General features: G+C 48.1%; 2 protein-coding genes across 10 annotated transcripts in view; one reads left to right on the top strand and one right to left on the bottom strand.

Moving 5' to 3' along the window:
* Positions 1-4,698, top strand: part of tfb1m (transcription factor B1, mitochondrial) — a 28,112-nt gene extending 23,414 nt beyond the window's left edge. For 2 of the 3 annotated variants that reach the window (XM_017475900.3, XM_017475899.3), the window contains exon 8: positions 938-2,800. In XM_017475900.3, the coding sequence (XP_017331389.1) occupies positions 938-1,169 (232 nt within the window). In that variant the 3' untranslated portion in view covers positions 1,170-2,800. Of the gene's footprint in view, positions 1-937; positions 2,801-4,517 lie in introns of those variants that run through there. The other variant, XR_006983026.2, reaches the window with a different exon arrangement.
* Positions 2,154-26,616, bottom strand: part of tiam2a (TIAM Rac1 associated GEF 2a) — a 73,904-nt gene continuing 49,441 nt past the window's right edge. For all 7 annotated transcript variants that reach the window (XM_047157486.2, XM_017475893.3, XM_017475891.3 and 4 more), the window contains 14 exons: positions 26,080-26,298; positions 22,676-22,767; positions 12,062-12,250; positions 10,882-10,950; positions 10,102-10,227; positions 9,473-9,581; positions 7,674-7,853; positions 7,460-7,578; positions 6,607-6,715; positions 5,959-6,017; positions 5,763-5,865; positions 4,243-4,324; positions 4,006-4,163; positions 2,154-3,340 (listed from right to left, as the gene is read on the bottom strand). In XM_047157486.2, the coding sequence (XP_047013442.1) occupies positions 2,781-3,340; positions 4,006-4,163; positions 4,243-4,324; positions 5,763-5,865; positions 5,959-6,017; positions 6,607-6,715; positions 7,460-7,578; positions 7,674-7,853; positions 9,473-9,581; positions 10,102-10,227; positions 10,882-10,950; positions 12,062-12,250; positions 22,676-22,767; positions 26,080-26,298 (2,174 nt within the window). In that variant the 3' untranslated portion in view covers positions 2,154-2,780. The remainder of the gene's footprint in view (positions 3,341-4,005; positions 4,164-4,242; positions 4,325-5,762; positions 5,866-5,958; positions 6,018-6,606; positions 6,716-7,459; positions 7,579-7,673; positions 7,854-9,472; positions 9,582-10,101; positions 10,228-10,881; positions 10,951-12,061; positions 12,251-22,675; positions 22,768-26,079; positions 26,299-26,616) is intronic.

Raw genomic sequence — 26,616 nt, 5'->3', positions numbered from 1 at the left:
GATTTTTTTTTTTTATAGCCTAGATCATGCCCACTTGGTGTGTTATAAAACCTCAGTTTTATTTATTTATAAACACAACGTATAGTGAACGTATTTTCCTAGTGTTTCTTTTGTGTAGGGGTTTCACTGTTTTAGGAATAAATAAATAATATCGAATTTATATGTAATATTGTACATCGATGCAAAATCTTTCAAGATATTTCTTGGTCTGATTTTTCTAAAGAAAAAAAGTAATGCAAAAAATTGTCCCTCATCCATATTTTCACTCGATAAGGCGTTATAATAAACGCTAAAAACGTACTGTATCCTGCGGTAATAGCGATCCGAGATCAACAGGAAGTGTAGTTTTAAAAGCAGGTTTTTTTTCCTTTTCTTTTCTTTTATTTTGCACTGTCCTGATTTTTAAAGAAGGCAGCGCGAGACGTCGGATCACGGCTCCCTGAAAATAACAAGCACGAGATCTAAAGACGAGTTTCTCTCGTTAAAGTCGGAGCACAGAACACAACGGCGCTGAATTCCTTTCATTAATCCGACGCGGTTCCGTGCTGCGGTTCTAATCACTGCGAAAAATGTTTGCACCCCACGTCAGAAACCTGTTCTGAGGAAATGATGGGTTTTGTTTTTTTCCAAATCCAAATTTTCAAGGTTACAATTATTTGAGATATTCCTCGTACAAATCTTTTCATCTAGCGATTACGGAGGCGGTTATAAATGTGGGTTTAGAACTTGCTAGAATATTTGGATTTTATTTCCGGTTGCGAGAGAGCGATGCAAGCTTTTGACCATCCGTGAAACCAAAACGAAAGTTTTGAAGTCCTTATCGTAGCCCCGCCCTGAATTCTGGCTTGTGATTGGTCCGAAGGTTGGAATATGCGCGTGCTGTGGTATAAGAGGAATAAAACGCTCAGAGTGACGTGTTCCTTCTCGTCTCGTACAGGATGTTGTTTCCCGAATCTCAGAGACTCGGGATGACCGAGGAGCTTCTCCGGCGCGCCGACGTGGACCCGACTCTCCGTCCCGCCGACATCTCCATCAGCCAGTTCAGAGCTCTGGCGGACTCCTACAGCAGGCTGTGCAGAGCAAACCACACGCTGTTCAGCTACGACTTCAGAGAAGAGCTGAGGCAGAAACGTCAGCGCCACAGACAGACAAAGAGAGAGAGACGCTAACGGCTGGACGCGTTTACGCTCCGGTTCAGCCGTGAACCTTTCACACCTTTCCCCTTCAGCTGCAGTGTTTCAGTGTAGATGAAACAACGGCCTGGAGGTAAGACGGTGTAGTTTAAGTTTATATAGACGTCTGCGATATTTATTCGCGATCCTCAGTGCAACCACTCAAAGTCCTTCGTGAACCGATTCAGACGTTGAAAATAATTTATTTCTGTAGTTATCCAGGCCATTTCTCTTTCTCCGAGCTGTTCAGAAGCGAGCTTAGACTTTGACTCTGAATCGCTGTCATATAACAAAGTGACAGCACAAAGCCTCGCTAACACCGAGCTTAGCAGAGGAAAATGTTTCTCTAGCGACGACGTCGGAGAGAAAGCTTCCAAGACTTCAGAGCTTGCTGCGTCGCATGAATAGTAAATATATAAATAAATGCATGCGTGATTGACGGCAGAGTTTCACTGTTAGAGAAGCAGAACACTTATGAAAATTGGGTATAATATAGAAAAAAAAAGCTGTTCCTCAAAATCTACGCTAAGGAAATGTCTATACGTCTCAGTATACAATAACATCGTATCATAACCGTATTAGCTAGTAAAAGCACCCGGTCCCATGTTTATTTATTTGTGACAAGACCGCGTGTTAAGGTAAAAGATTTTATTACTCGAGTCGAAAATGGTCCAGGGATTCAGAACGAGTATCTCGCTCACACACTGAAAAGTAGTAAGGTTTTTCAGGAGGTTGGGGTATATAAATTAGTAATTGTGCATTTTTCCTTATGGACGTTTGAAGGTATTGACGAGTAATGTGAAAACGAACTCAGACTGATTTAATAGCGTGATGGTACTGAAAATCAGGACATTAACCAGCCGACAAACCCGTATCACACCACTCCATCAGACTCGGACACACTTCCATTCGTCTCGGTCCGCGTGACCGAGTGCATCCGTCTTGTTTATTTCATTACAGCCACACAGTCGATAGGACGAATACCAAAAGACATTTTTATTCGTCGTTCCTTTAAAAACCTCTTTGCAGCACGGCTGTACAAAGCACAGACAGCAGTTTACCGCGTGCGGCACTTCAAATCGTTGAAACGCCGCACTCAAATTAAATTAGTCATAAAAAATACTATACATATTTGGTGTGGTTCTGTTTTGTGTTAGAATACCTGGCAACTCACTCAGCGCTGATTGTATTGGCTGCTCGACTGTTCTGTACGTCACACATGGACCCCTTATTGATTTAAGGCTGTTTCTGTAACACACACACACACACCTCGTGCAAACTTCAAAGGGGTGAAGAAAAGAAAATCTAATCTTAACCTGTAGTTTGGCTTTCTGTTCAAAAGGAATATACAGTTATCAATAAATAAGATGACTAAGACCCGAGCGTGTACAAATAAAAGCACAGCGAAAAAAAATAAGGCACTAAATAAACAGATGCAACATCTGGATGGTTGTTCCTGAAGTTAAGCACAGGTTCAGTGATGTGAGTTGCTCCGGCTATTAAAGGTGCAGTAAGTGATTTTAATGTGCCCCGCCCAGTTCATCCAAAATCACTCACTAAACGTTCAACACAGATTCGAGTTTCCTTCTCCAGTGTACGGATTGGTCGCTATGAGGTCGTAGCCGTGGTGCCGTTTTCATAGAAACAGTCCTCGTTAATGACGGACGTGAGACTCTGGACGCTGAAGTCCCTCTCGAGCAGCGCGTTCAGGTCGACGCTGACCACCGCGGAGTCGGACGGGTTGTCCAGAGAGTGGCTGTGCTGCCTCAGATTCAGCAGCGCCGCCGGGCTGCGTCGCGGCTCGCTTCTCGCTGACCGCCGCCTCACAGCGCTGAAGTGAGCCCGTCGCAGCTGGGGCTGCGTCTCGGGAGAGTTCACTTCACGGCCTTCGGGTTCCTCGCGGGCCCCGTCGCTCAGGCACAGCTCGTGGAACCGAGCCTCTATCGACCCGGGGGTGGAGTCACGGCGAGCCAAGCGCTCGCTGAAGCCATCGTCATTGTCGCCAAGAATGTCCGACTCCCTCACGCTGCCGTGTCTGAGGGTGGAGTTAGTGGGTGGGGCAGGGGGCGGGTCTCCGCTGCTCTCACTTGCTGAATCTGTGTCTAAATGCACAAGCTTCAGTGCGTCGCTGATGGGCTTCTGGCACATCCAGGATGCTCGAGAGGAACCTGAAACACACACGCAGAGATGAGTGAGAGTGTATGCTGCACATCATGTGCCCTGAGCACCAATAATAATACTGGACCAATCAGTAGCAGATTCCCTGACCACATTTGCGTTTTTTTTTTTTTAAATTGATATCTGCTGGGCAACTAACAGGAAATTGAAACGTACCCTTCGCTGTGTTTAAATGTGTCGCTCGTTCTGAATCCCACCAACGGCTGCGGCGGAGTCGTGTTTATAGTCGGGTTAAGTAGCACACGCAGATAAACACTGACAAAAACCATGTGAAATAAAGTGCAGCACAAAGCCATCATTTAACGATTCTTGATTACCGTAAAACCCCATATACAGTCCCCTCCGAAAGTATCGGAACAGTATGGCCCATTCTTTTGTTCTTGCTCTACACTAAAGACATTTGGGTTTGAGATTAAAAGATGGACGATGAGACAGCAGATCAGGATTTCAGCTTTCACTTCCTGATATTTACCTCTAGCTGACTCAGAATGATCAGAGCATGGGACTAAATGTGTATAGCACAAACCAACGCGTTAGCGGTGCTGTTCCAATGCCTTCAACAGGGACGGTTCACACACTTCAGCTTCTACATGTAGACAAGTCGATAGATTCTATCGAAAATGTAGTGGACACCCTCTGGGGAGACGGGACTGACCGAGTTTAGCCGACGAAGGTAAATTTCCCCTCAGAGGAACGAGATGTTCTTTGGAGGTTCTCTCGGCCGGCCGCTCGGTTCCTCGCATCCCTTTGCGCGCGTTTTCCCTCAGAACGGCTCGGATCACCTTGACCGTGTTCACTTTGCTCTCAGGCGTGCTGAAGGAGACGGTAGTTCTTGGTTAGCATTTCGAGTAGCGCATCAGTTAGCGCTTTATGTTTTGATCCTGTAGCTCACCTGCTGCACAGCTGGAACACCGTCTCGGGTCGGCCCTCCAGCTCGGATTTGGTGTGGATAAGCTCCCAGACGCAGCTGCTTTCTGCGTGCAAAAGAAAAAGCTGAGCTTGGGTACAGTTTTAATCGGGATCAGCATTTAAACGTTAATGAGTCAGACACACTGTGTGTGTATATCACATATTCAAGGTGAAAACTGCTCTTGTTGCTACTATTTGCCTGATTTTACATTTTTCATGCCACCACTGAACACACAGTAAATGCTGAATCCCTTACAGCTTCCTGTTCACTACGTAAGGTTCCTGTATGCTCAGAAGAACCTCTCAGTTCAAGATTCAGCCATGGAAATACAGCAGCTCGTGTCTTTTGTCAGAAATGATTAACAGTTTCTAATATTCGGCTGTTTTGTTTTTGTACTGAATGAAAAAACATGAAAATAAAAGTATGCAATAACGGTCATGACTCTCGTGCTTACTCTGAGTTTTACCCCCCCCCCAAACATTAGATCTTAAAGAGTGCAGTGTAATTATCACGCACGGAATAAAACACTCCATGTTGTGCAGTTAGAGGAAAATAATCAGCGAGGGTTTGAAGATACTGTTACAACAGCAGGTCCACGAGTGTTTTATTCCCCTTAGACTGCAGCGGTTTACAAACCATTTCTGACGTTGTGGAACGTCTGTGGAACGTCTTTGGAACAAGTCCGTTCCTGTTCTCACTCGAGTTACAGAAGCTGCAAGTTCTTAATGACATAAATAAGACCCAAATAAAATAAAAATAGAAAAACTCAGCTCGTCATGAAACGGCGAAGAAGAGTAAACTCCTCGGTCCGGAAGATGTCGGAAGACTTGGTTACAGCTTTACCGCTGAAACTGGAGACTCCTTCCATCAATGTTAAATAAATGCATTTGTCTTTACAGAAAACGTCACTATTTTTTTTTTTTTAAACCCTTTTAAGAGTGATTTTTAGGGAATCTGACTCTCCGGTGTTTTTTTGTTTGTTTGTTTATCTAACCGCACTCAGCATCAAGTGCCACATATCATTTTAAACAGGAGAACTTGGATCTTTCAATCCAGCCCACTTAAAGGCCCAATTTTAAATTCTTTGTGTCTGAAAATGGAGGAATTATCCAGAATTTTTTGAAATACGGCAGAAATAATTTGCCGTTTTTTTTTTACTGTGAACTCAAACAAAACCTCCCGAAGTTTCTATTTTTTTCTTTAGAAAGTTATACCTGGATGTTTTAGACTTCCAAATGAAATTTTGTCTTCATCTAACATTCCCTTAGCAACTTATAGCTGTTTATTACAAGATTATTCTAAGCGTTTGTTTTTTTTTTAAAGGAATCCCCCCCCAAAGGAAACACGTTGGTCATTTTTAATCGTGGGCGGCGGGTTCGGTCTTTGAGGTTTAAGATCTGTGTCAGAGCTGCTATAACAGAAAATTCTTCTGACCAATCAGAATCCAACAGCGCTGTGGTATGATTAAACAGTGTAGGTGTGTGTGTTGAAGGCCGTCGTACCTGCCGTGTTGCCCAGTCTGACCTGCAGCGCGGAGCGAGGAACGAGCCAGCGGAACTTAAACGGGTCCTGCTCTCCGTGAGAGTGGGCGGAGCGTGGGACGTTCTGTCAAACACACACAACAGCAGTGATGATTAAATCTGCGCTATCTGATTAGTGCACTAATAGTTATTCCAGTAGGAGAGTGGAGAGACTCGCCATTTTCTTCTTGAGCTTGTTGCTCTCTCTGCAGACGAGGATCACGGCTTTCTTAAACACTGGTGAGGGAAAAGACGCAGATTTCAGTCACAGCTTATTATGTTCCACAACGTTAACTGAAACTCGAAATAGATGAAGTGTTTGACGCGTCATCATTCAATACGTAAAAATGTTAACTGTCGGGAATTCGCAGCAGTGTAAGAGGAATAGAACACTTGTACAGGAAATGACCCGATGTCCAGGTGAGGAAGTGTGCCGAGTCACAGCAGCACCACGCCGTGCGTTTTATTCCTTACCGACGTCACAAGAAATGGCTTTTAACTCCAACGTGTACGTTATTTGCTTAGCTTATACGAGATCTATAACGGTAATCCTCAAAGTGTTCGGTTCTGAAGTGGCGTGAACTATAAACGCCGATCAAACCAAGACAAACGTTTATAGCCCGTAGGTTTAGGTTTAAAGATGGGTTAAAGTAAGACGTGCAATTTTCTAAAGGGAAAACGAGAACTTTATTCAGATCTTCTACGCTTTGCCTTCCACTGACGTGGTCTTCTATGCTGCCAAGATCTTATTGCGAAGAATCATGGGTAAATTGGGGGAAAGGAAGAGTTCGCACAACACAGATTTTGGCTCTTAGCGGATACCCACCAAATACGGTCAACTCCGGCTCCTTCTTCATGCGGCCCAGAGACGGGAGCGGGTTCAGCCACATCACTGAGGAATGCATGAGAAACTCTCCCATGGAAATCTCTGTGACCTGAGAGACAGAAAAAGAAGAGAGGGGGAAAAAAAAATGCGGTGTTTAATTGTTCAACTTCTATAGATGGCTGATGTGCATTAACTGGACTGCTGTCTGGGACAGATTTCTTTAAAACAAAACAAAAAAACACACCCACTAAACTCATCATTTCATGTAAAACGTCCTCAGGGGCGGGGCTACATACGAGCTCGGTTTGTGAGGTCACCGTCGCGTGCTCAACATCTTCGAACAATCACGTACGCCGCGCAGATACGGGACGTGTACAGTACGCAAAACCACGTCCGCTACGGATGACAAACAAAACTGCGGTCGTTATGGTAACGATATCGTATATTTTGACCCACGTACTACACCGGGAAACTCGGCGGCTGGCAACGAGGGGAAAAGAAGTAAAAAAGTTCAGGAGGTGTCGTTTCGTCTTCTAGAACAGCAGCTCAGACGGTATCGCAGGTTCATGTTCGTGCTCGTTGTAACGTTATGGTTTCTATAGTAACAGCTTGTTCACAGGGACGTGTACAGCGATCACTTCGCATGAGGGGAAAGAAAAAAAAAAAGTGCGCAATTGTCGCTGCGGTGACGTTTTCTGTAAACAGAAACGTGTTTGTTTTACGTTTACGGAAGGAGTCTCCAGTGTCGGAGCTTTCTGACAGTCGGAGGTGAAGCTGCAAGTTTTCCGACATGTTCGCCGTTACGCTTCACACGGTCGTTAAGATTGCGGTAATCGTGAAATTCCCGAAGCACCTCTTTTTCCGAACCGCTTTGTTCCACCACCAGCTGGTCAAACACGGTGCCGTAATCCTCGTAGATCTTCTGCATCTCGTTTATATGGCTGGCCACCTTCTCCATCGCCTTCAAGGCCTCTGTAAGAGTCAACACACACACACGTTGTGTGATGTAACGCAAAAATCCTCCACCTTGTGTTATTGTGGGTGAATAAAAGTGTGTGTGTGTGTACCTGTGAGGTGATAGTGCTCCTCGCTGTCCGTGTCGGTGAGAGACACCAGCTCTCGCAGCAGTAGAGGGTACTTCAGCACTCTCTGCACCGGTTTAATCAGATAGGACTCGAGAGTAGACGAGTGCTGCTTGGTGGGATTCCTCGCGTCCAGGAACTCCTTAAAGGCTCGATCCGTCTTAGCTGAACACACAGACGCAGTTTACATAAACACACCGTGCGACACGTGTGTACCGATCATCACACCATCCACAAGGAGGCAGCACCAGCTCCGGGACACCCCTCCACCCCAATGCTTCATTTATTTATTTATTTTTAGAACCGCTGCAGTAAAAGCGCTCGACTACAGATGAACGAGGTGAGAGCGGAGCAGCCATGTTGCGTCGGCGGCTCGTCCCTGAACGACGCTACCTCTCCGAGTCGAGTATCGGAGACGGCGAGAGCAATTAACGCAGCACTCGCACCACGGCCGCACTCGCGCGCCGGAGAGTAATTGGCAGGCAATTAACACGTAGGCACAAAAAAAAAAAAATATTTAAAATCGCTGCATGAGCAAATCTCCCGCACAACAGACGCAGTGTGAGAGAGTAATTACCAACACTGCTGACACACACACACACACACACACAGCGCAGCTCAGCTCAGGAGATAGTAGTGTGCATATGTGTGCGCGCACTAAGAATGTAATCGTTAATCAGGGGGCGTGGCCACCTCACAGGTCTATTACGCCGGCACAATTCACATCATATCTGGCTCATGCTGATCAAGGTATTACATAACCACTTATTCTGAATTCTGATTGGTCAGAACGTGTTGATTATTCCTCTATAACGGTAGCACTGCTGCACCTATACAACAGACCGTATAAAAACGGATATATATATATTTTTTTTTTTTTTAAACATTTGACATGATGTGAAGGTTTCTGTAAGGAGAGGTTTATTTGCCGTTTATGGAAGGAGTCTCCAGTGTCAGAGGTAAAGCTAAGGGTTAGCTACACATACACTTCTCCTGACTTCAGTAAAGTGAGGAGGAGGAGGAGGAGGAGTTGTTTTTTTTCTTCCTCTTCTCTTTCTGCTGTGCGAGAGCTCCAGGTCGTTCCTCGCACATTAAACCCTCGTACAGAACCGTTGCTCCGATCCTGTAATGGGACAAATTAAAGAGACGCCGGGGTGCAGTTTTCTCCTCTTGACACGATACGAGCCGGCCAGCTCGCGCTTTTCATTCATTTTACACCGGGCAGCGTGCCCGAGACTGAAACCACGCCAATGTTACACACACACACACACACACACACACACACAAATCCAATTATATTTAGTCCCAATCTAAACTAAAGCGTAGTTTTAACGTACGGTCCGGTTTTAGCGATCGGATCCTGATCATAGATCAGACCTCCTGCTTCGAGGAGGACAAAGCGTTGTGTTTTAGACTCGTGTGTAAATTATGGACCGGAGTAACTGCATTGCAGATGAACAGCACCATGCATACATTACAGTTTAACGCAGACTTTTTGTGTGTGTGTGTGTGTGATGATTTATCCTGCAACATCAGCACGTTTATCCTTTAATTCCCCAAGGTTGGAATTTTTCACGTTGAAAAATATATGAAAACGGCACGTTCACGTTGTTGCGTCACCACGGCCTGAGGAACCGCACGCAATAAAATTATTTTTTTTTAATTTTTTTAAAAACCCCACAAAGTTGACTAGGACAGAAATATTCCAGATTTGACACTTTCGCTGCTAATGATGTAATGAGACCGCAATGAGCTCGTGCACGTGTAGGAGACGGACGATGTACCTCTTTCCAGAACCTTCTGGACCTTGATGTGGTTGGCACAGAAGCCGCTGTAGAGTTTGAAGTGATCGGCGTAGTAGAGGAACGATCCGCCGAGAGAAAACAGCAGCTTCTGAACGGCAACAAAAGGAGGTGGAGAGAGAGAGAGAGAGAGAGAGAGAGAGAGAGGATAAACCATGACGGCTTAATAGTCACGTTCAGACAGGACGTTAAAATCAGGACAAAAGTGAAACATGAAGGAAACAAAAGATCACTGTGAATCTCAGAGAGAGGGGTGAAGTCGTGCCGAACTGTGAAGAGAAAATTCATGCGTCTTCACGTTTATAATCACTCTGACTAGTGACGGCGCTCCAACAGAACACTACCAGCTCTCTCTTAACCCACAGAAACACGCCGAGTCCATCGCCACTTTAATTCCTCAACCTAGTCAATGCCACTCACTGCACAGAAATTAACGCCATTTAGTTTCAATTAGTTTAGCTGCTATTGATTTAGCTGCTAACTAGCGGTTCTCATCGGAACTAAGCAAAAAAAAAAAAAAAAAGGGGAAAAAAAAACAACGTTGGACAGGCCACGCCCACAAGTGACGGCTGAAGTGGACCTGCTGCTTGTTAGTGCGAACGTAGACGTACCTTGAATTGCACAGGGGTCTCGAGTGTGCTGAAGTCCGGAGTCGAGGAGATTCTCTCCTCCAGGGTTTGCAGGAACACCTTCTGGAAGTCCAGCATCTCCGGCAGACTCCCAAACAAACTCTCCATCTGGAAGGAGATGACAAGCGGCCGGGTCATTCTACAAAGCAGCTCGTCTAAAATGGTCAGGAAAGTACAGAAGAAGCCACACGCAAAACCATTTGTTTTAATTAAAAAAGGCGGAGGGTTCTTCATGGGTTCTTTAGATAGCTAACGGTTGGTTCGTTAATTTATTCGTCTTCAGTCTGAGCTTTATCTTGGTCAGGATGGTGGTGGATCACAGGAACGCTGGACATGAGGCGAAAACACCCTTCGATGTCGGGTTCTACCGAGACGTCCTCTACTGGGACCTTCACCACTTTCTGTCCAATCAGAATCCAGAATTAAACAGCAGGGTGGTGGACGTGAGAACGTGTAAAACACACACCGACTCCTAAACTCGTCCTGACATTCGGTACTCAACGCTACTTAACCGCTCGCTCCTGCAGTCTGTCCTGGCGCGCTAATGGCTCGTTAATGCACCCCACTCGTCTCTCCGGAGGCCTCCTGGGCCGTGTCGCGGTCGAGTCCGGTCCGGCCGGGCTAAAACGCTAGCCGTAATCATTAGTCACAGATGGCTGGGAGTGAACCGGGATCGGGAACATTTAGAAGCTCGGGGGTGGAACTGTTAACGTCGTTAAATTCCTGTTGATGTTTTCCGAGCTGTGAGTGATGAGTTTTTACCTCGTCCAGCGTGAGAAACGTCTCCTTCTGCAGGGGCGTCAGGTAGATCTCGAACAAGCAGCTCAGATCCTGGAATAAATAAGAGATCAGATATAGCGTCGTGCTTATTTAACGGAAACTCGACAGAGATGTACGTTTAATTCCGTAATCCCGTCTCGCCCACGCCGATGCCGCGTGTTAAAGCGTTGGCAGGCCATCGCTGTTATTAACCGGGATATTCTCATTAGGCTGATTTATTGCAGCGCAGCAGCGCCAACGCAGCACATCGCAGCGAAATCTCTGGAGCACGCTCGTCCTTCTGCGGCGGCTGCAGCTACGAAGCCGACTCGGTGCACATTTATGCATCATTTCAACAGATTCTAGAGATAATTGAATAAAATCACCGGCCTCGGGGACTTCACACAGCATCCATCAGCTATGAACTATTTATGTTTCTATAAACCGAGACATTAGAACGATAAGATTCTGACTTCAAGCACAAATGACAACGTTATAAATGTTATTTACACGCCAGTAATTCTCGTGTGAAAAACGTCTCTACACAGAGGCGGACTACAACGGTCCGTAAACAGTAAGAAAATGCACCGCGTCGATATTTAGCGTGACGCTTTTCCTTTAACGCTGCATCAGCTCTCGGTGTCGTTCGGTTGGATAGAGAGGAGTTTACACGCGCTCGGGTATTAATACTGTGTGTCGTTACCTGGATGATCAATGAATGTTTGTGTTTACTGATAGTTGTTCACTGCACATTCTTCCGCATATCTGACCCGTTTCCGTCAGCGGCTATATGATGTTCAGATCCATCTTTTCACGCCGAGGACGACCGAGGGACTCGTACACGACTATTACAAACGGTGCAAACGTTCACTGGTGCTCGAGAAGGCAACAGCATACAGTAAGAGCCAGGGGGGTGTAAACTTTTGAACAGGATGATCGGTGTAATATAATTTTTCTTCTGGGAAACATGTAAATATCTTATATAGCTTATGTAACTCATGACCACACCTGTAGCTGTGGAGGAAGAGTCACAACAGACACGCCTCTCTGTCGAACAACCAACCAATCAGCTTTCACCTCAGACCTGACGTGTCATGTTTACCCACAAACCCCTGCTCTGTGTTTCAATGCAAATCCTCTTCAACATCGTCTACACGTCGTGTAGAACAGACCGCCGATTTACCTTGACGTAGGATTTCTCCGTGTCCACTAACTCCTGGATGACTTTGCGCAGTCTCTCGGTGACGGACATGTGTCGTGGACAGGGTCTGGTCAGGGCGCCGTCCGCCCCCGCCGTCTCCTTCCGGACCTCCATCAGTCCACCTGAAGCGTCTTGGAAGGAGTTATACAGCGTGCACACAGTCTCCACGCTCTGCAACACACACACACACACATACACTTTAAGAGTCTGGAATATTCGCAGTTTTTATTAAACGGACTACCGAACGAATCTGAATGCGGCATCGTCTCTTTTAAACCATCACACGTGAACACGTCAAACGTCCTCTCCCTCTGCCGTGACACGGACCGTCAGCTCGGATGAGATTCCAGCCACATAGCACGCCTTGTTCCGTCGCGTCACCACCTCTCCGTTTTCAATAGGATTAAAAGTATTGGCACCCCCAGCTTAGCTTGTGCTTGCCACTAAAACAAGCATCGCCGTGTCTCGTACTCGGTTCCAAAACTTGCGGAGAAACTCCTCCCACTTTCACGGGTAACGTTACGAGCGTCCCTTTTTGCTCCTGGTACACGCACGTTTCCCAATTCGTTAACAACACGTGGGCGATCCGTAATCAGGAATACGGACTAGGCACGCTCGGATCGGCCGGGCTGTAGTACATAAGCCACGCCCCCTCAGGAAAACAAGCCAATCACATCGTTGATTAAGATGTTACAGAGGGAAAAAAAAAAACACGCTTCTGACTGTTACACTGGTGTAGATATCGAGCGCTTTGATTAGTTATTTATGGAGCGAAGCAACCTGAAAAGAAAAAAATCTTTTCACACATCATTTCCGCCATTTTGTCACGATTTTAAAACATCGTCGCGTCGAGCCGCGTCTGATTTATGAGCCTCTTGACGTGTAAGGAGATAAGAGCGCGGTCCTGTAGCAGTGAGAACACTGGGAGCGTCGCCAAGATGGCGCACGGTTCTGGGATGACTTTGTCAATATACATGATGGGGGAAAAAAAATAATAATTAATCGCATTAGTGATCAAACAACCTTCAGTGATTCACTCAGAAGGTCAGCTGCTCGTGACCAGCGCTAGGAATCAATCGTTTATGCCGTTTTTATCCGCAAACCCACAAGACAGCGTCCTGTCTGCAGTATTTTATATCGTCTATTTTCTGTCTCCATAAGCGAATGAAAGAGAAACAAATGAAAGATTATCCCTAAGGCTCTTTCACACTGGGCGAGACGCGATAAAGCGAAGCGAATCGCAGACGAACGCCGCTTTCACACCGAACGTCAAACGATTCTGACACACAGTAGGTCCCACTGACCGAGAATGCATTTTACGCCTGCACACTAGGTGGCGCAAGCCACTGTTTTGTGTCGATGTTTTCGTAGCCGCTGTGACTTTCATCGGAAAGTTCTCTGTTCGTCCATCCGTTCTCTTCTCTCTTCCGGAACGCTCCTCTTCTGCGTTTACACTGGATTTCAAAACAGCTTTCTGCGCTATAGCGCCACCAATCTCGCTCTTTTGTGCAACGGCAGCGTCTCTTTGCACGTGATCTAAAGCTCAAATCTGATCGGACGGCCCGTTTTGTCACGGAGGGTGGAGAAAAAAAAAAATCTCGACTGATCGCGCCGGGTGTGAACGGCTCCATAGGGATCCATCGTTTCGATTCGAGAGGTCATCGCGTCGCACATCCGCGCCGCTTCATCGCGCTCGCTGTGAAAGTCCCTTTGGGGAGTTAAATAAATTTACTGAAATGTCCAAAAATGGAGGAAGAAAGTTTGGAGTAGTTTAGTATGTGAGCAAAAGTATTCGTCAGCCTCTGTAACGAACTGGACTTTAAGCTCGGCGGCAGTGCGGCGCTATTGCGGCGGCTCCTTCCGCGACGCACGGGAGAGCGCTGAAGCGCAACGTTCAAACGTGATAAGATGGGGGGAAACGTGAGTCGGCCTGGAAGTGCACGTATACAACGCCGTTCTACAGAGTCTCCTCCGGCTCTGGCGTCCTCGCGACTAATCGCTGATGCACATCCAGAGCGGTCAACGTCGCCCGTTCATTCGAAACGATGAAGAAAACCTGTTCGTTCTGAAGAAATGTTCGGATGCGTCTCTTTTAAAAATCGATTAGTCCTATTAGTGCAGCGCGCGCACACACCCGCACACCCCCCCCCACACACCCCCCCCACACACCCCCCCGCGCACAAAGCCGCGTCAGCGTTTATCCGATCCCATTTTCACACACGGATAGAGACGTGACTATCGCTTACAAAGGAGCGACTGAAATAAACTCCAGCACGTTTCTCCGTACCCGAGACGTGATCGTGATCGTCTACACAAACGCACCCTCGTATCAGCGAGCGGTTCATTTCTGCACGTCGATATGGACCCGTTCACCGAGCGTGTGTGTGTGTGTGTGTGTGTGTGTGTGCTTAAAACCAGCATCCCGAGAAATCGATAAAGGGCACAGAGAAAACAAGCGACACAGCAGCGAGCTTTGTGCTGTGTGTGTGTGTGTGTGTGTGTGTGTGGGACAGGGTGAGCGGGTACAGAGCCGCGTGTGAGTCATGACTCTCGGATGGAGCCTGCAGCGTTCGCTAATTACCGCGCGGCCGCTCCGGAGACTCGTCAAAAAACTGGGAGTAAGAAGGAAAAGAAGGAGAGAGTGATAAAGATAAAGATAAAGAGGAAAAGATGCGGCGTGAAGACGGAGACGGGACCACGCACGCGATCGCTGTGCCTCCCAGGAGCTCATTATCACTCATTAATTAAAGATTAGAAGCCGTTACACACACACACACACACACACACACACACACACACACACGGCTGTCTGCGTCTTCACCGCAGCGAATAGGAACAGCTAAGATGTATCCGGATGAAACGTTTATCACGTTCACCACACAAACATCATAAATGTCGCAGGTGATGAACTGTTTCGCCTCGCCGTCGCTTCGCCGTCGTTAGACGTGTTAAAGGGGACGTACCCTCTGCACGCCGCTGTCGAAAACCTCGCTTCGTTTAACATTGAACGTCGCTGTAAACGGATCAAAAATCATTTAAAAAGTACGTCGTTCTTTAATAAAGAAAAATGACAACTGGAGATCGCTGTGGTGTGAGAGGAATAAAACGCCCGCGGACGCGCTTCCGGAGCGAATCCGTGACGTCATCGCACCACCCCGTCGCCGAGTATCTCACGCGTCACTCCCCGTAGGGTGATCGAACGCGCTGCTGCTGTAGGCAGAGACGCGACGGGGAGGGTTTTTAGCGCGGGTGAAGATTCCGGATCCCACGCACAGCTGGAAAACCGCTGCGAGGCTGATGGAAAACGAGCCGGTGAGGTGGATGACGAGCGCGGACGTGCAGGCAGAGTGAGTCATCCCCTAATGCACAGCGTCGCAATACGGCTCCGTCACCACGCCGGTGTGATGCGTGACCCAAAAAAAACTAAACCCACGGGATGAAAATAGGACCATGTGGAGGCGATGAAGACACGCATCAGAAGATGCCATGCAGAGTCTATCTCTCTCTCCATCAGTCTGTCTATCCCTCCCCGTCAGACTGTCTCTCTGTCTCTCTCTCCCCCTCCCCCATCAGTCTGTCTCTCTCCCTCTCCGTCAGTCTGTCTCTCTCTCTCTCTCCCCCATCAGTCTGTCTCTCTCCCTCTCCGTCAGTCTGTCTCTCTCCCTCTCCGTCAGTCTGTCTCTCTCTCTCTCTCCCCCATCAGTCTGTCTCTCTCCCTCTCCGTCAGTCTGTCTCTCTCTCTCTCTCCCCCATCAGTCTGTCTCTCTCCCTCTCCGTCAGTCTGTCTCTCTCTCTCTCTCCCCCATCAGTCTGTCTCTCTCCCTCTCCGTCAGTCTGTCTCTCTCTCTCTCTCCCCCATCAGTCTGTCTCTCTCCCTCTCCGTCAGTCTGTCTCTCTCTCTCTCTCCCCCATCAGTCTGTCTCTCTCCCTCTCCGTCAGTCTGTCTCTCTCTCTCTATCAGTCTGTCTCTCTCTCCCTCTCCGTCAGTCTGTCTCTCTCTCTCTCTATCAGTCTGTCTCTCTCTCCCTCTCCGTCAGTCTGTCTCTCTCTCTCTCTATCAGTCTGTCTCTCTCTCCCTCCCCCATCAGTCTGTCTCTCTCTCCCTCCCCCATCAGTCTGTCTCTCTCTCCCTCCCCCATCAGTCTGTCTCTCTCTCCCTCCCCCATCAGTCTGTCTCTCTCCCTCTCCGTCAGTCTGTCTCTCTCTCTCTCTATCAGTCTGTCTCTCTCTCCCTCCCCGTCAGTCTGTCTCTCTCTCTCCCTCCCCGTCAGTCTCTCTCTCAGTCAGCCTGTCTCTCTCTCTCTCTCCCTCCCCCATCAGTCTGTCTCTCCGTCAGTCTGTCTCTCTCTCTCTCCGTCAGTCTGTCTCTCTCTCTCTCTCTCTCTCTCTCCCTCCCTCCCCGTCAGTCTGTCTCTCTCTCTCTCCCCCATCAGTCTGTCTCTGTCAGTCTGTCTCTCTCTCCCTCCCCCATCAGTCTGTCTCTCTCTCCCTCCCCCATCAGTCTGTCTCTCTCTCCCTCCCCCATCAGTCTGTCTCTCTCTCCCTCCCCCATCAGTCTGTCTCTCTCCCTCTCCGTCAGTCTGTCTCTCTCTCTCTCTATCAGTCTGTCTCTCTCTCCCTCCCCGTCAGTCTGTCTCTCTCTCTCCCTCCCCGCCAGTCTCTCTCTCAGTCAGCCTGTCTCTCTCTCTCTCTCCCTCCCCCATCAGTCTGTCTCTCCGTCAGTCTGTCTCTCTCTCTCTCCGTCAGTCTGTCTCTCTCTCTCTCTCTCTCTCTCTCCCTCCCTCCCCGTCAGTCTGTCTCTCTCTCTCTCCCCCATCAGTCTGTCTCTGTCAGTCTGTCTCTCTCTCTCTCTCCCCCATCAGTCTGTTTCTCTCTCTCTCCGTCAGTCTGCCTCTCCGACAGTCTGCCTCGCTCTCACACACACACACACTGTCTCGCTCTCACACACACACACACTGTCTCGCTCTCACACACACACACACTGTCTCGCTCTCACACACACACACACTGTCTCGCTCTCACACACACACACACTGTCTCGCTCTCACACACACACACACTGTCTCGCTCTCACACACACACACACTGTCTCGCTCTCACACACACACACACTGTCTCGCTCTCACACACACACACACTGTCTCGCTCTCACACACACACACACTGTCTCGCTCTCACACACACACACACTGTCTCGCTCTCACACACACACACACTGTCTCGCTCTCACACACACACACACTGTCTCGCTCTCACACACACACACACTGTCTCGCTCTCACACACACACACACTGTCTCGCTCTCACACACACACACACTGTCTCGCTCTCACACACACACACACTGTCTCGCTCTCACACACACACACACTGTCTCGCTCTCACACACACACACACACTGTCTCGCTCTCACACACACACACACTGTCTCGCTCTCACACACACACACACTGTCTCGCTCTCTCACACACACACACTGTCTCGCTCTCTCACACACACACTGTCTCGCTCTCTCACACACACACTGTCTCGCTCTCTCACACACACACTGTCTCGCTCTCTCACACACACACTGTCTCGCTCTCTCACACACACACTGTCTCGCTCTCTCACACACACACTGTCTCGCTCTCTCACACACACACTGTCTCGCTCTCACACACACACACACTGTCTCGCTCTCACACACACACACACTGTCTCGCTCTCACACACACACTGTCTCGCTCTCACACACACACTGTCTCGCTCTCACACACACACTGTCTCGCTCTCACACACACACTGTCTCGCTCTCACACACACACTGTCTCTCTCTCACACACACACACTGTCTCGCTCTCACACACACACACTGTCTCGCTCTCACACACACACACTGTCTCGCTCACACACACACACACTGTCTCGCTCACACACACACACACTGTCTCGCTCACACACACACACACACTGTCTCGCTCACACACACACTGTCTCTCTCTCACACACACACTGTCCCGCTCTCAGTCTCGGTCAACGTGCGCGGAGCGAGCTCCAGGAAGACGTGGTGTGTTCAGGTCGGAAGAAGGTAGAAGAACTGGAGCGTCCTGCACAGAACCCCGACCTCAACCTCACTGAACACCTTCGGGACGAACCGGAGCCTCCTCGCCATCCCAACATCAGCGCCTGACCTCAACCTCGCTAACGCTCTCGTAGCTGAACGAACACAAGCCACACCCCAAAATCCAGAGGAAAGCCTTCGCAAAAGAGTCGAGCGCATTATAACAGCAAGCGTGGGGAATACATCTGAATGAAAATTAGATGTTCAAAGCACATACGGGTGTGATGGTCAGGTGTGCACATACTTTTGAGCACAGAGTGTGTGCTCGAACTACGGCAAAACACAAGCTTGCAGAGAGTCGGTCGGTGGTTAAAGAGTCGTAGCGTCAGGTCGGTGTATGGAGACACCACGGACACACTTACCCTGAAGACGAGCCTGTACAGGAGTCTCCAGGCGTCCCGAGCCCGACGCGTCGTCCTCCTTCCCAGAGCGCAACTCTTCCTCCTCAGTTTAACTGCTCTGAAAGCCGGCATGACGTCTGAACTGCCTTTACGCTTCAGATCGTGCTTCCACCCTGACTCGGACCTGCTCTCCTCCCCTCTCTCGCACTCTCAACAGATGCTCACGTCCTCCGATCCCTTCAAGACTCGAGGGCTTTGTGTCAGGATCCATCAATCGATCGCTAACGGGTACCGTGAGCGTAGGCAGTGGACAAAAAAAAAAAAAAAAATGCTGTCGCCCAGTGAAATCTGCATATCAATAGCTGTCGAATGGACAAAAAGCGCTGGCCACGTGCATGCTGGGAAACGCCTGGGCCGGGCCGAGCCGAGCTTCCACGGCGCGTAAAGAAGAGCCCTCGTCTCTCGATAACATCAATACGATGAGGACTTTTCTGCAAACGCCGATGTTAACGCCAAGAAAACTCCGCCGTAGCGTCGACTGCACACGTCCGGGTCCCTGTGACGGAGCCGTTACTATAGAAACGGTGACGAGGGCATTAACTCGATGAACCTGTGATTTGCAGATCTACTGTCGGAGCTGCCTGCATCGACCAAAGAGAAGCCGGAATTCAACGGCGCTGCGGTAGTAGCAGTTTTTCCTACGCTCCCCGATATCGATCCAGAATAAAAACCACTTCTTATTCTCCGATCTTCTATAAACGCAGTAAGAGGGATAAAAACCGCAGGCAGAAAGTGAGAGGGGTGAAATATGGGCCGTGCCGGGGCGCGAGCCGTGCCCATCGCTCAGAGCAGAACGTCCTGCCTTGCAGCAGTAAAGCTCTGACGCGTCGTGATTCATCCCTGAGGTGAGCGCTATTGTGCCACGCTGCCATCTTCTTTTTAAAGCTCGATAAATAAAGACTCGAGCACATAAATCAGCCGAGAGAGTTACGGCGCGCGCCCCGTTCTGTTCTGCGGCGCTCCGCTCACACCGAAGACACCGTCTACTCTCCCCGAGGAGCCGCACTCGTCTGTACCGAACGCCGCGCCAGACGTGCCGATGACGCGACGGTGGGAAGGTTTCACAAGGAGCTCGAGGGTCATAAGAACCTCTCCAAAAATAAATAAATAAATAAATAAACAAATAAATAAATAAATGAGTAAACCATACAGACAGGAACACGCGGCACACCACATCTGCACCGGACCAGCGGACGACACACATCTGCTAAGCCAGGGGTTCTCAAAATATTATCAATGACGGAATAAACCCCCCCCCCCCCCTCCAAATAATAAAGAATTTACTTTATAATAAAATTTTAAAATTCGGTTTAAGCGTTTTTCATGGACGTGTCCTACTTTCCTACATTACCCACGATGCCGTGCTGATAGCGGCGCAGTGCGATTTAACCCTCGCGTCGTCTCTACCTGCGCTTTAATCTTTCATAATCGAACTCTCTTCCCTCCTCATCTCTACACTCTGCTCACACAGATCATCTTCCAGAGCTTCCACTTTCACGCTAGCGCCACCGTCAACACCGCCGTCTCGACGACCGCTGACCGGCCGAGCAGAGTCTCTGCCGCCGTACGGCCGCCTTGCATTCTGGGACTTTGAGTCTCCGTGGCTTCCGGACTGGATTTTTCTTTAATGTGCTGGAAGCTCTAGTAACTGATCAACAACAACGTCCTGTGACATCAGAGCGACGCACGACTGCTAACTTCTCACCGGAATAATGCAACCCCAGCACCATCCAAATAATAATAATAATAATAATAATAATAATAATAATAATAATAAGCGGCACCAGAATTGCTCAACACATCATACATATTTCAACGTAAGCATATTGAATATGTTCCAGAGCGGAGTTTTACTTTAATACCACTCTAACTTTATAACTTTGACGTCCTTGAGAGCCTCCGCTAGCTGATTCTCCAGAGTTCAATAAAGGCGGGGAGATAAAAGCCGGATCTGGCATCGTGCTCGTTCTTCTCAGCCATGGGAACCGGCCCGGACTCATCGGCGTGTGTGTGTGTGTGTGTGTGTGATGGTGTTTGCTTTAGATCTCTGTGTGAGGAGCTGGCTCAGACTTGGAGGCCGTGTGCAGCAGAGACGATTAGCCGGCTCGTAGCCATATGCTGACCGAGCGGCTTAATCGGTCTCTTCTCGTTAGGCCAGCGCTGAATTACCGAGGACGGGGAAATGCCCGAGCGCGGCTTACTGTTGCCTCTGGAGGACATTTTGACAGCCGGTGGTTTGCTGTTGTGACATTTTTGTCGGGAAAGGTTGCAGAAGTGAACGTGTGAAGGCTTGATTGCGGTGCGGTTTATTTAGGAAACCACTGGCGAGCGTCGTTCTCGGAGAGAAGCCGAAGGTTCTTCGAGCGCCGTCACGAACGTCAGCACGCGCTGAGGAGCGACGTATTTCGAGATACGGCGTTGCGTTTCGTGATGGTCGGCGGTTCTTGGAAACGATTCGTTGCAAAACTCTACCGGGCTCTCTAGAGGAAACGAGAAGTTTGGCAGAGCCCTTACTTCCTGTCGTCTAGGACACTTTTCTTCCCTCCAGACCGACATTTTAAACAAACCACCGCCGTTCTACGTATTCCACGTTTCGTTTTCTTTCCTAATTCTTTAAACGAATCGACGACAGGGCGGCGTGACGCGGCCCTTCCCAGATCGACGCGTCCCCAAGTCTTTTATTCCACAAGAACTTACCAACGAACTTCGCTACATCACGTAACGTCTGAGATACGAGTTACTTCCTGTTCTCGCTTGTGTTATAGCGGCGACAGACACTCGTTTCCCTACCCGAAGCGTCGGAAAACTTCAAGTTCCAGCTTTAAGAGCTCAAAACGCCGAGCCGTGAACCTGTACGCCGTCTGCTACGAGCTTCTGACGACGCACCGCGTATTCGTTTTCCTCATTTTCCCTCCGAGGCGGAAAATACCCCAGTGACGGCGGAGATAATGATCAGATTAAAGCGTCTCTCTGTAGAGTAACGGCTCTGAATACCGCCACCGTCACACGCTGGGTATAATGAGGTGCGATACGCGGCACAGCGGGAGCGCCGCACGTCAATGAGTAAATAAAGAGGGCAGAGAGCGCGTCGCGTTTAATCCACTTCCTCGGCTTACGGGTCACACACACACCGCAGTTTCACATCGGTAGTAAACTCAGCGTGCGCTTCCCGAGTATAATTAAAGGAGCCGTTTGGAATATTTCACTACACGTGTCCCAGAAGTCTCCGTAAACAGAGGAGGTCATACGTGCATATGATGTCGCTCCGTAACCGGGGAAGGAACCGGAAGACTAACCCCATGTTGTCGAGTTGAAATTTCAAGTCGAGGGGTGTTTTTGGCGTAGGCCCGCGTTACGGTTATCTCTGACGTCGGTCTACGACGTGCTGACGTTTATAAAGGATAATCCTCATAAACCAGTCCGTTACTCCTAACGCGCGTTACGTTACACCGGAAGAGTCTTTACCCTCGTCCGTTTCCAGGCAACTGCGACGCAGCCCTGGGCGGCAGCGCGCCGGAGGAGGACACGTTTATTAATCGTCTTTCCCTGACGCACTGCTGCTTTTTTTTTTTCCTCTTGCCGCTACAACAGAACGGCTTTATGAAATAGAGACCTGTCAGGACAAAACTCTTCTTATTATTCTTCCTTTAGACGGAGATTCCGAGTCCTCTCTCACCTCAAACTGCTTGCCATTTGTCTCGGCTGTCGGCCTGCTTTAGATGACGGATCTGAGGACACAGAGTCGGCGTGCAAAAACAAACCCCAGCAGCCCGTTAGCTCCCCGTGTGTGTGTGTGTGTGTGTGTGTGTGTGTGTGTGAGAGAGACAGTAATAAGCAGGCAGCAGAAATGTCGTGAAGCCGTTAGAAGAGTAAATGAACGAGTGATAACTAATCACGCCAATCAAAGACGACGACACAGCTGCAGCGCGCGCGCACACACACACTCCGTACAACAACACCTCACAACCAGACGTTATTCCGGCCTAATATATCCACTGCTTATGTGTTTATGGATGTAAAGAGCTGGGACGTAAAGAGCACGCCCCCGTGACGGCGCCGCGTGACGGTTACTCGCCGTCTCACACTCTTACCTTGCTGTGCTGCGCGGCTCGGAGGCTCTGGCGATGATGTCGCCTCGTCTCTACGTCGGCGTTACCCGAGGCCTCGGACACACACGACACGTCTGCAGAGAAAAGAAAAGACGACAGTGCTTACTCGCACATCCTCGACGTCAACAGCCGGACCGACGTGGTGATGTGGGATTTAACGCGTCGGACGTCTGGACGATTCTTCTCACGAGCGTTTCCCCCGCCGGAGCAGACGGGAAACAGGGCCGAGCGGTCCGGGTTTAAAAGGCGTCGTGGAGACGTACGAGGTGTAACGGTTTCAAATCTTTTTTCCAATCACGCTTATACAGGTTCATCACAACACCCTGCGGTTGATTCTTTTACCATGACAGCATGACGCCGGGGCTTTTATTCCCAACATAGAAAAACGACCGTTCGGGTTTTCCGGCCTTTTCTAGAGCTGGACGATGGGAATGATAAAAGTCTCCGATCTAAAACGTTGCAGTCATTTCAGAAGTTTTGTTCAGGATTAAAAACCTGTGTGTTTAAAAATGTCCCCCTCTCTCGCTCACTCACTCTCTCTCTACATTGTAGCTTGATATAAACAGAAAGTTTTCCCCCGTGGAGAGCGGAACATGCCGCAGTGTGTGATGGAGCCCAGTAGGTGAGATTTCATTAAACGGCGTCTCACTGAGTGAGTGTTCGTGATCTCCCTCCTCCTCCTCCTCATCATCATCACCTCTGCTGAGGAGAAACAGCGCCCCTACAGGCCCGGACACGCAACCAGCAGCCTCCCGGTCACGACTGGGTAATGAGGAAGACGCGCTCGAGGTGATGGTGATGACGGAACGACGCGGAGTGGAGCTGAAATTAGGGAAATCAGCTGAAGCGGCGTTAAGGCCAAAGGTCTAATCTGCATAAAAATCTATTTAAACTGGTTTAATGATGCGTTCTGGAATCTGGACTCTCATTAACCCAGTTTAATGACCTGATTAATCTTGCCTTTTTTTCCCCCTTCCTTTTTTAAGTCATAATATCGGTGTGTTATGACTTTTCATTCTTTCTTTTATTGTATGCAAGAAAACCCCACAGAAATACACAAGTTTGACTTCCAAAAATACATCCACACATCTTCCGTTATTACTTTAGGTACCGTTATGCAAATTCTATTACAATTAATTCCATTACATCTGTTCCTTTTTAAAAAAAAATCATCATAATTTACACACACACACAAACTGTTTTAAGATCCTTGTGGGGACATTCCATTGACATAATTAGCTAATACAGCTGAGTAAAAACACTACGATGCACCGAAATCTCAATCTGGAAGGAAACCTTTTGGCTCATGTAGATTTCCAAATAAAATCTACTGTACAATTTTTTTATTTATTTTTTTTTTTAAATTAAAAAGCATTTTTCTTTATGGGGACCTGACAAACATCCCACACAAGTTCAATCCGTCATTCCTATCTTATTACATAACACACACACACACAATGTTAAAAACACACCTTGAAAACACAAGCATTTTGTGCAGAATAAATAAAACTTGGTGCCGAGGTGAAAAAAAATTAGATTGCCGCCCTAAAAAAAAAAAAAAAAAAAAAAAAAAAAACAAACACCCTTCTCTTTTTATTTATTTTTTCTCAGGGAGACCGTTAAAGGAATCGAACACTGAAACACCTTTCACCTTCCACACAATGAAAAACACTCAAAGGTTACCGTATATAAAGGGAAAATAAATAAATAAATTAATTAATTAATTAAACGTGTCCTCTGACGTGGGGAAACATGGCGGCTCTTATAAAGTCCTGAAGCGAGACCGTTCGAGGACGGTCCTTTGTTTTTCTCCCTCCTGTTTCTTACTGAGTCATAAGAACGCTGACTAAATTTCACTTTAAAACGCCACCTCATAAGTGTTTGCGGTCGTGTGTGTGTGTGTGTGTGAGATGCAGAGCGTGATAAAGTTCACTCAGGAAGACTTTCACGCTCTGTGCGCAGAATATTAGCGCCATTTCAGGAACTTCAAAATAATAATAATAATAATAATGATCCTCTCCGCGTCCACGCGCTGTAAACGGGTTTAAAAAGCCGGATTTGATGACAGGATTCCCGATAAGAGGTGAACGTGATGATAGAAAGGTCTTCTATCTTCACCACGGCGATGGGGAATTCCGGATCGTGATTGGTCAGGTGGTGCCGATTACTTCTCTAGAACAGCGGCTCTGACCGTCGCGCGGCTGCAATCGTTTATCGTTTCTATGGTAACCGCTCGTTCACGGGGTGTAATCGGTTTTCTGTGAGGACGTGTTTAACTCGTACGGGAGGAGTCTACAGTGTCGGACGTAGAGCGGTACGTTTTCCGACATCTTCAGGACGGGTTGCTCGGTGACGTGACGAGCTGCGTTTTTTTTTGTTTTTCGAGAAAAAGAGTGAGAGAGAGAGAGAGAGAGAGAGAGAGAGAGAGAGAGGACGACTGTTTATAGCCGCTATAACGTAAGCGAGAGCAGGAACTAACTTGTCTGAACTTCCACAACGTTGAGTGTAACTATAAATGGATAAAAATGACCAAATGATGTTCTTTGATGAATTAAAAAATGATTCTTTAAAAACAGTTAGCAGATTTGCTGTTCTAGAAGAGGAACAAAAACACTCGGGGACTTCAAATCAAATCGACTCAATGTCGGAAAGATGGATTATGCGAATCCAGAGCTTCATTTATAAACCATTTTGATTGAAATTATTTTTTAAATATCCAAAAAATACAAGTTTATTGACGGAATTAAATTTAAGTAAACGTGTCTTCTGTTGTTTTTGTCAAATCTTTTGAAATTCTTGTTATCTGTGGTAATCACACCCACCCATACACACACACACACACTACAGAGTTTCTCTTTAAACAGCGAACTCTTTCCCAGTGTTGAATACGTACCTACAGAACACAGCAGCGCTCCGTCCCATCTAGACGCACTCACGCGGGCCGACGAGCGAGGACAGACGATTCCGTTTAGAGGAAGCAGAAGGCAAATGGTAAGGGTTTTGGAGAGGAAGTGCGGTGAGGCGCGACCGGCGTCACAGTCTAACTTTAAAACACGCAGAAAAACGGCGCGGCAGCTGCTACGCCGAGGACGCGAGAGCGATCCGCTCTAGACGGTTCCGAGTCTGATTTTATACCGAATGTCGCAAATGCACCGCTACGCGAGACGCAGGAAACGGGAAGGAAGCACTGCTGGATGAATTACACAACCGTCGAAAATGTGAGCTTTCTTCTTTTAAGAGAGAAGAGGTTCACAGGGCGTCTGTATGTCACGAGAGGCGTGTGTGTACATGTGGACAAAAAGACACCACTTTCGTTAACATTCATTAATATGAATGCCAAGCATTATGTTCTGTTAGGTGTGTGTGTGTGTGTGGTGTGTGTGTACCTGTAGCAGACTTGGCTCTATGATGGCGGTACAGGAAGTCCCTCGCTGGCCGCAGGCCGCTGCGTGTGTGTGTTAGGGGTGTGTGTGTTAGGGCGGTCGGCTCTCGTCTGACGGTCAGGTGCAGCGTGTTCTCACTGAACAGGGTCTGAATGAGAGAAAGGTCCAGAGACGACACCTGACAGCCGTTCAGAACCAGGATCTCATCGCCCGGCCTCAGACCTGGGGGGGGAGGGGGTGTAGAAATGTTCTTCAGACACGAGAACTATAAACTCTTCTAACTCCTCAAAACCACGCAATGATATTCTCCTCAAGGAATAATAACAAGATGAACAATGTCAGCAACCAGCACTGATTGAAAGAAATAAAACTGATTTTTGTGGAATTAAAAGGGGTCCCGAACTCTTCAAAGCGTAGGAAAGGGTTCCGGACCCCTTTTAACTCCTGTGAGAAATTAAAATGACTCTGGAGGGCATCTGAGGAATGGGGTTCGAGGGTAACAAAGGGTTCGAGAACACAGTAATGAAGTAAACAGGTTCC

Source organism: Ictalurus punctatus, chromosome 9, assembly GCF_001660625.3.
Source record: "Ictalurus punctatus breed USDA103 chromosome 9, Coco_2.0, whole genome shotgun sequence".
NCBI classification, from domain to species: Eukaryota; Metazoa; Chordata; class Actinopteri; order Siluriformes; family Ictaluridae; genus Ictalurus; species Ictalurus punctatus.
This window is presented reverse-complemented; position numbering and strand designations above follow the sequence as displayed.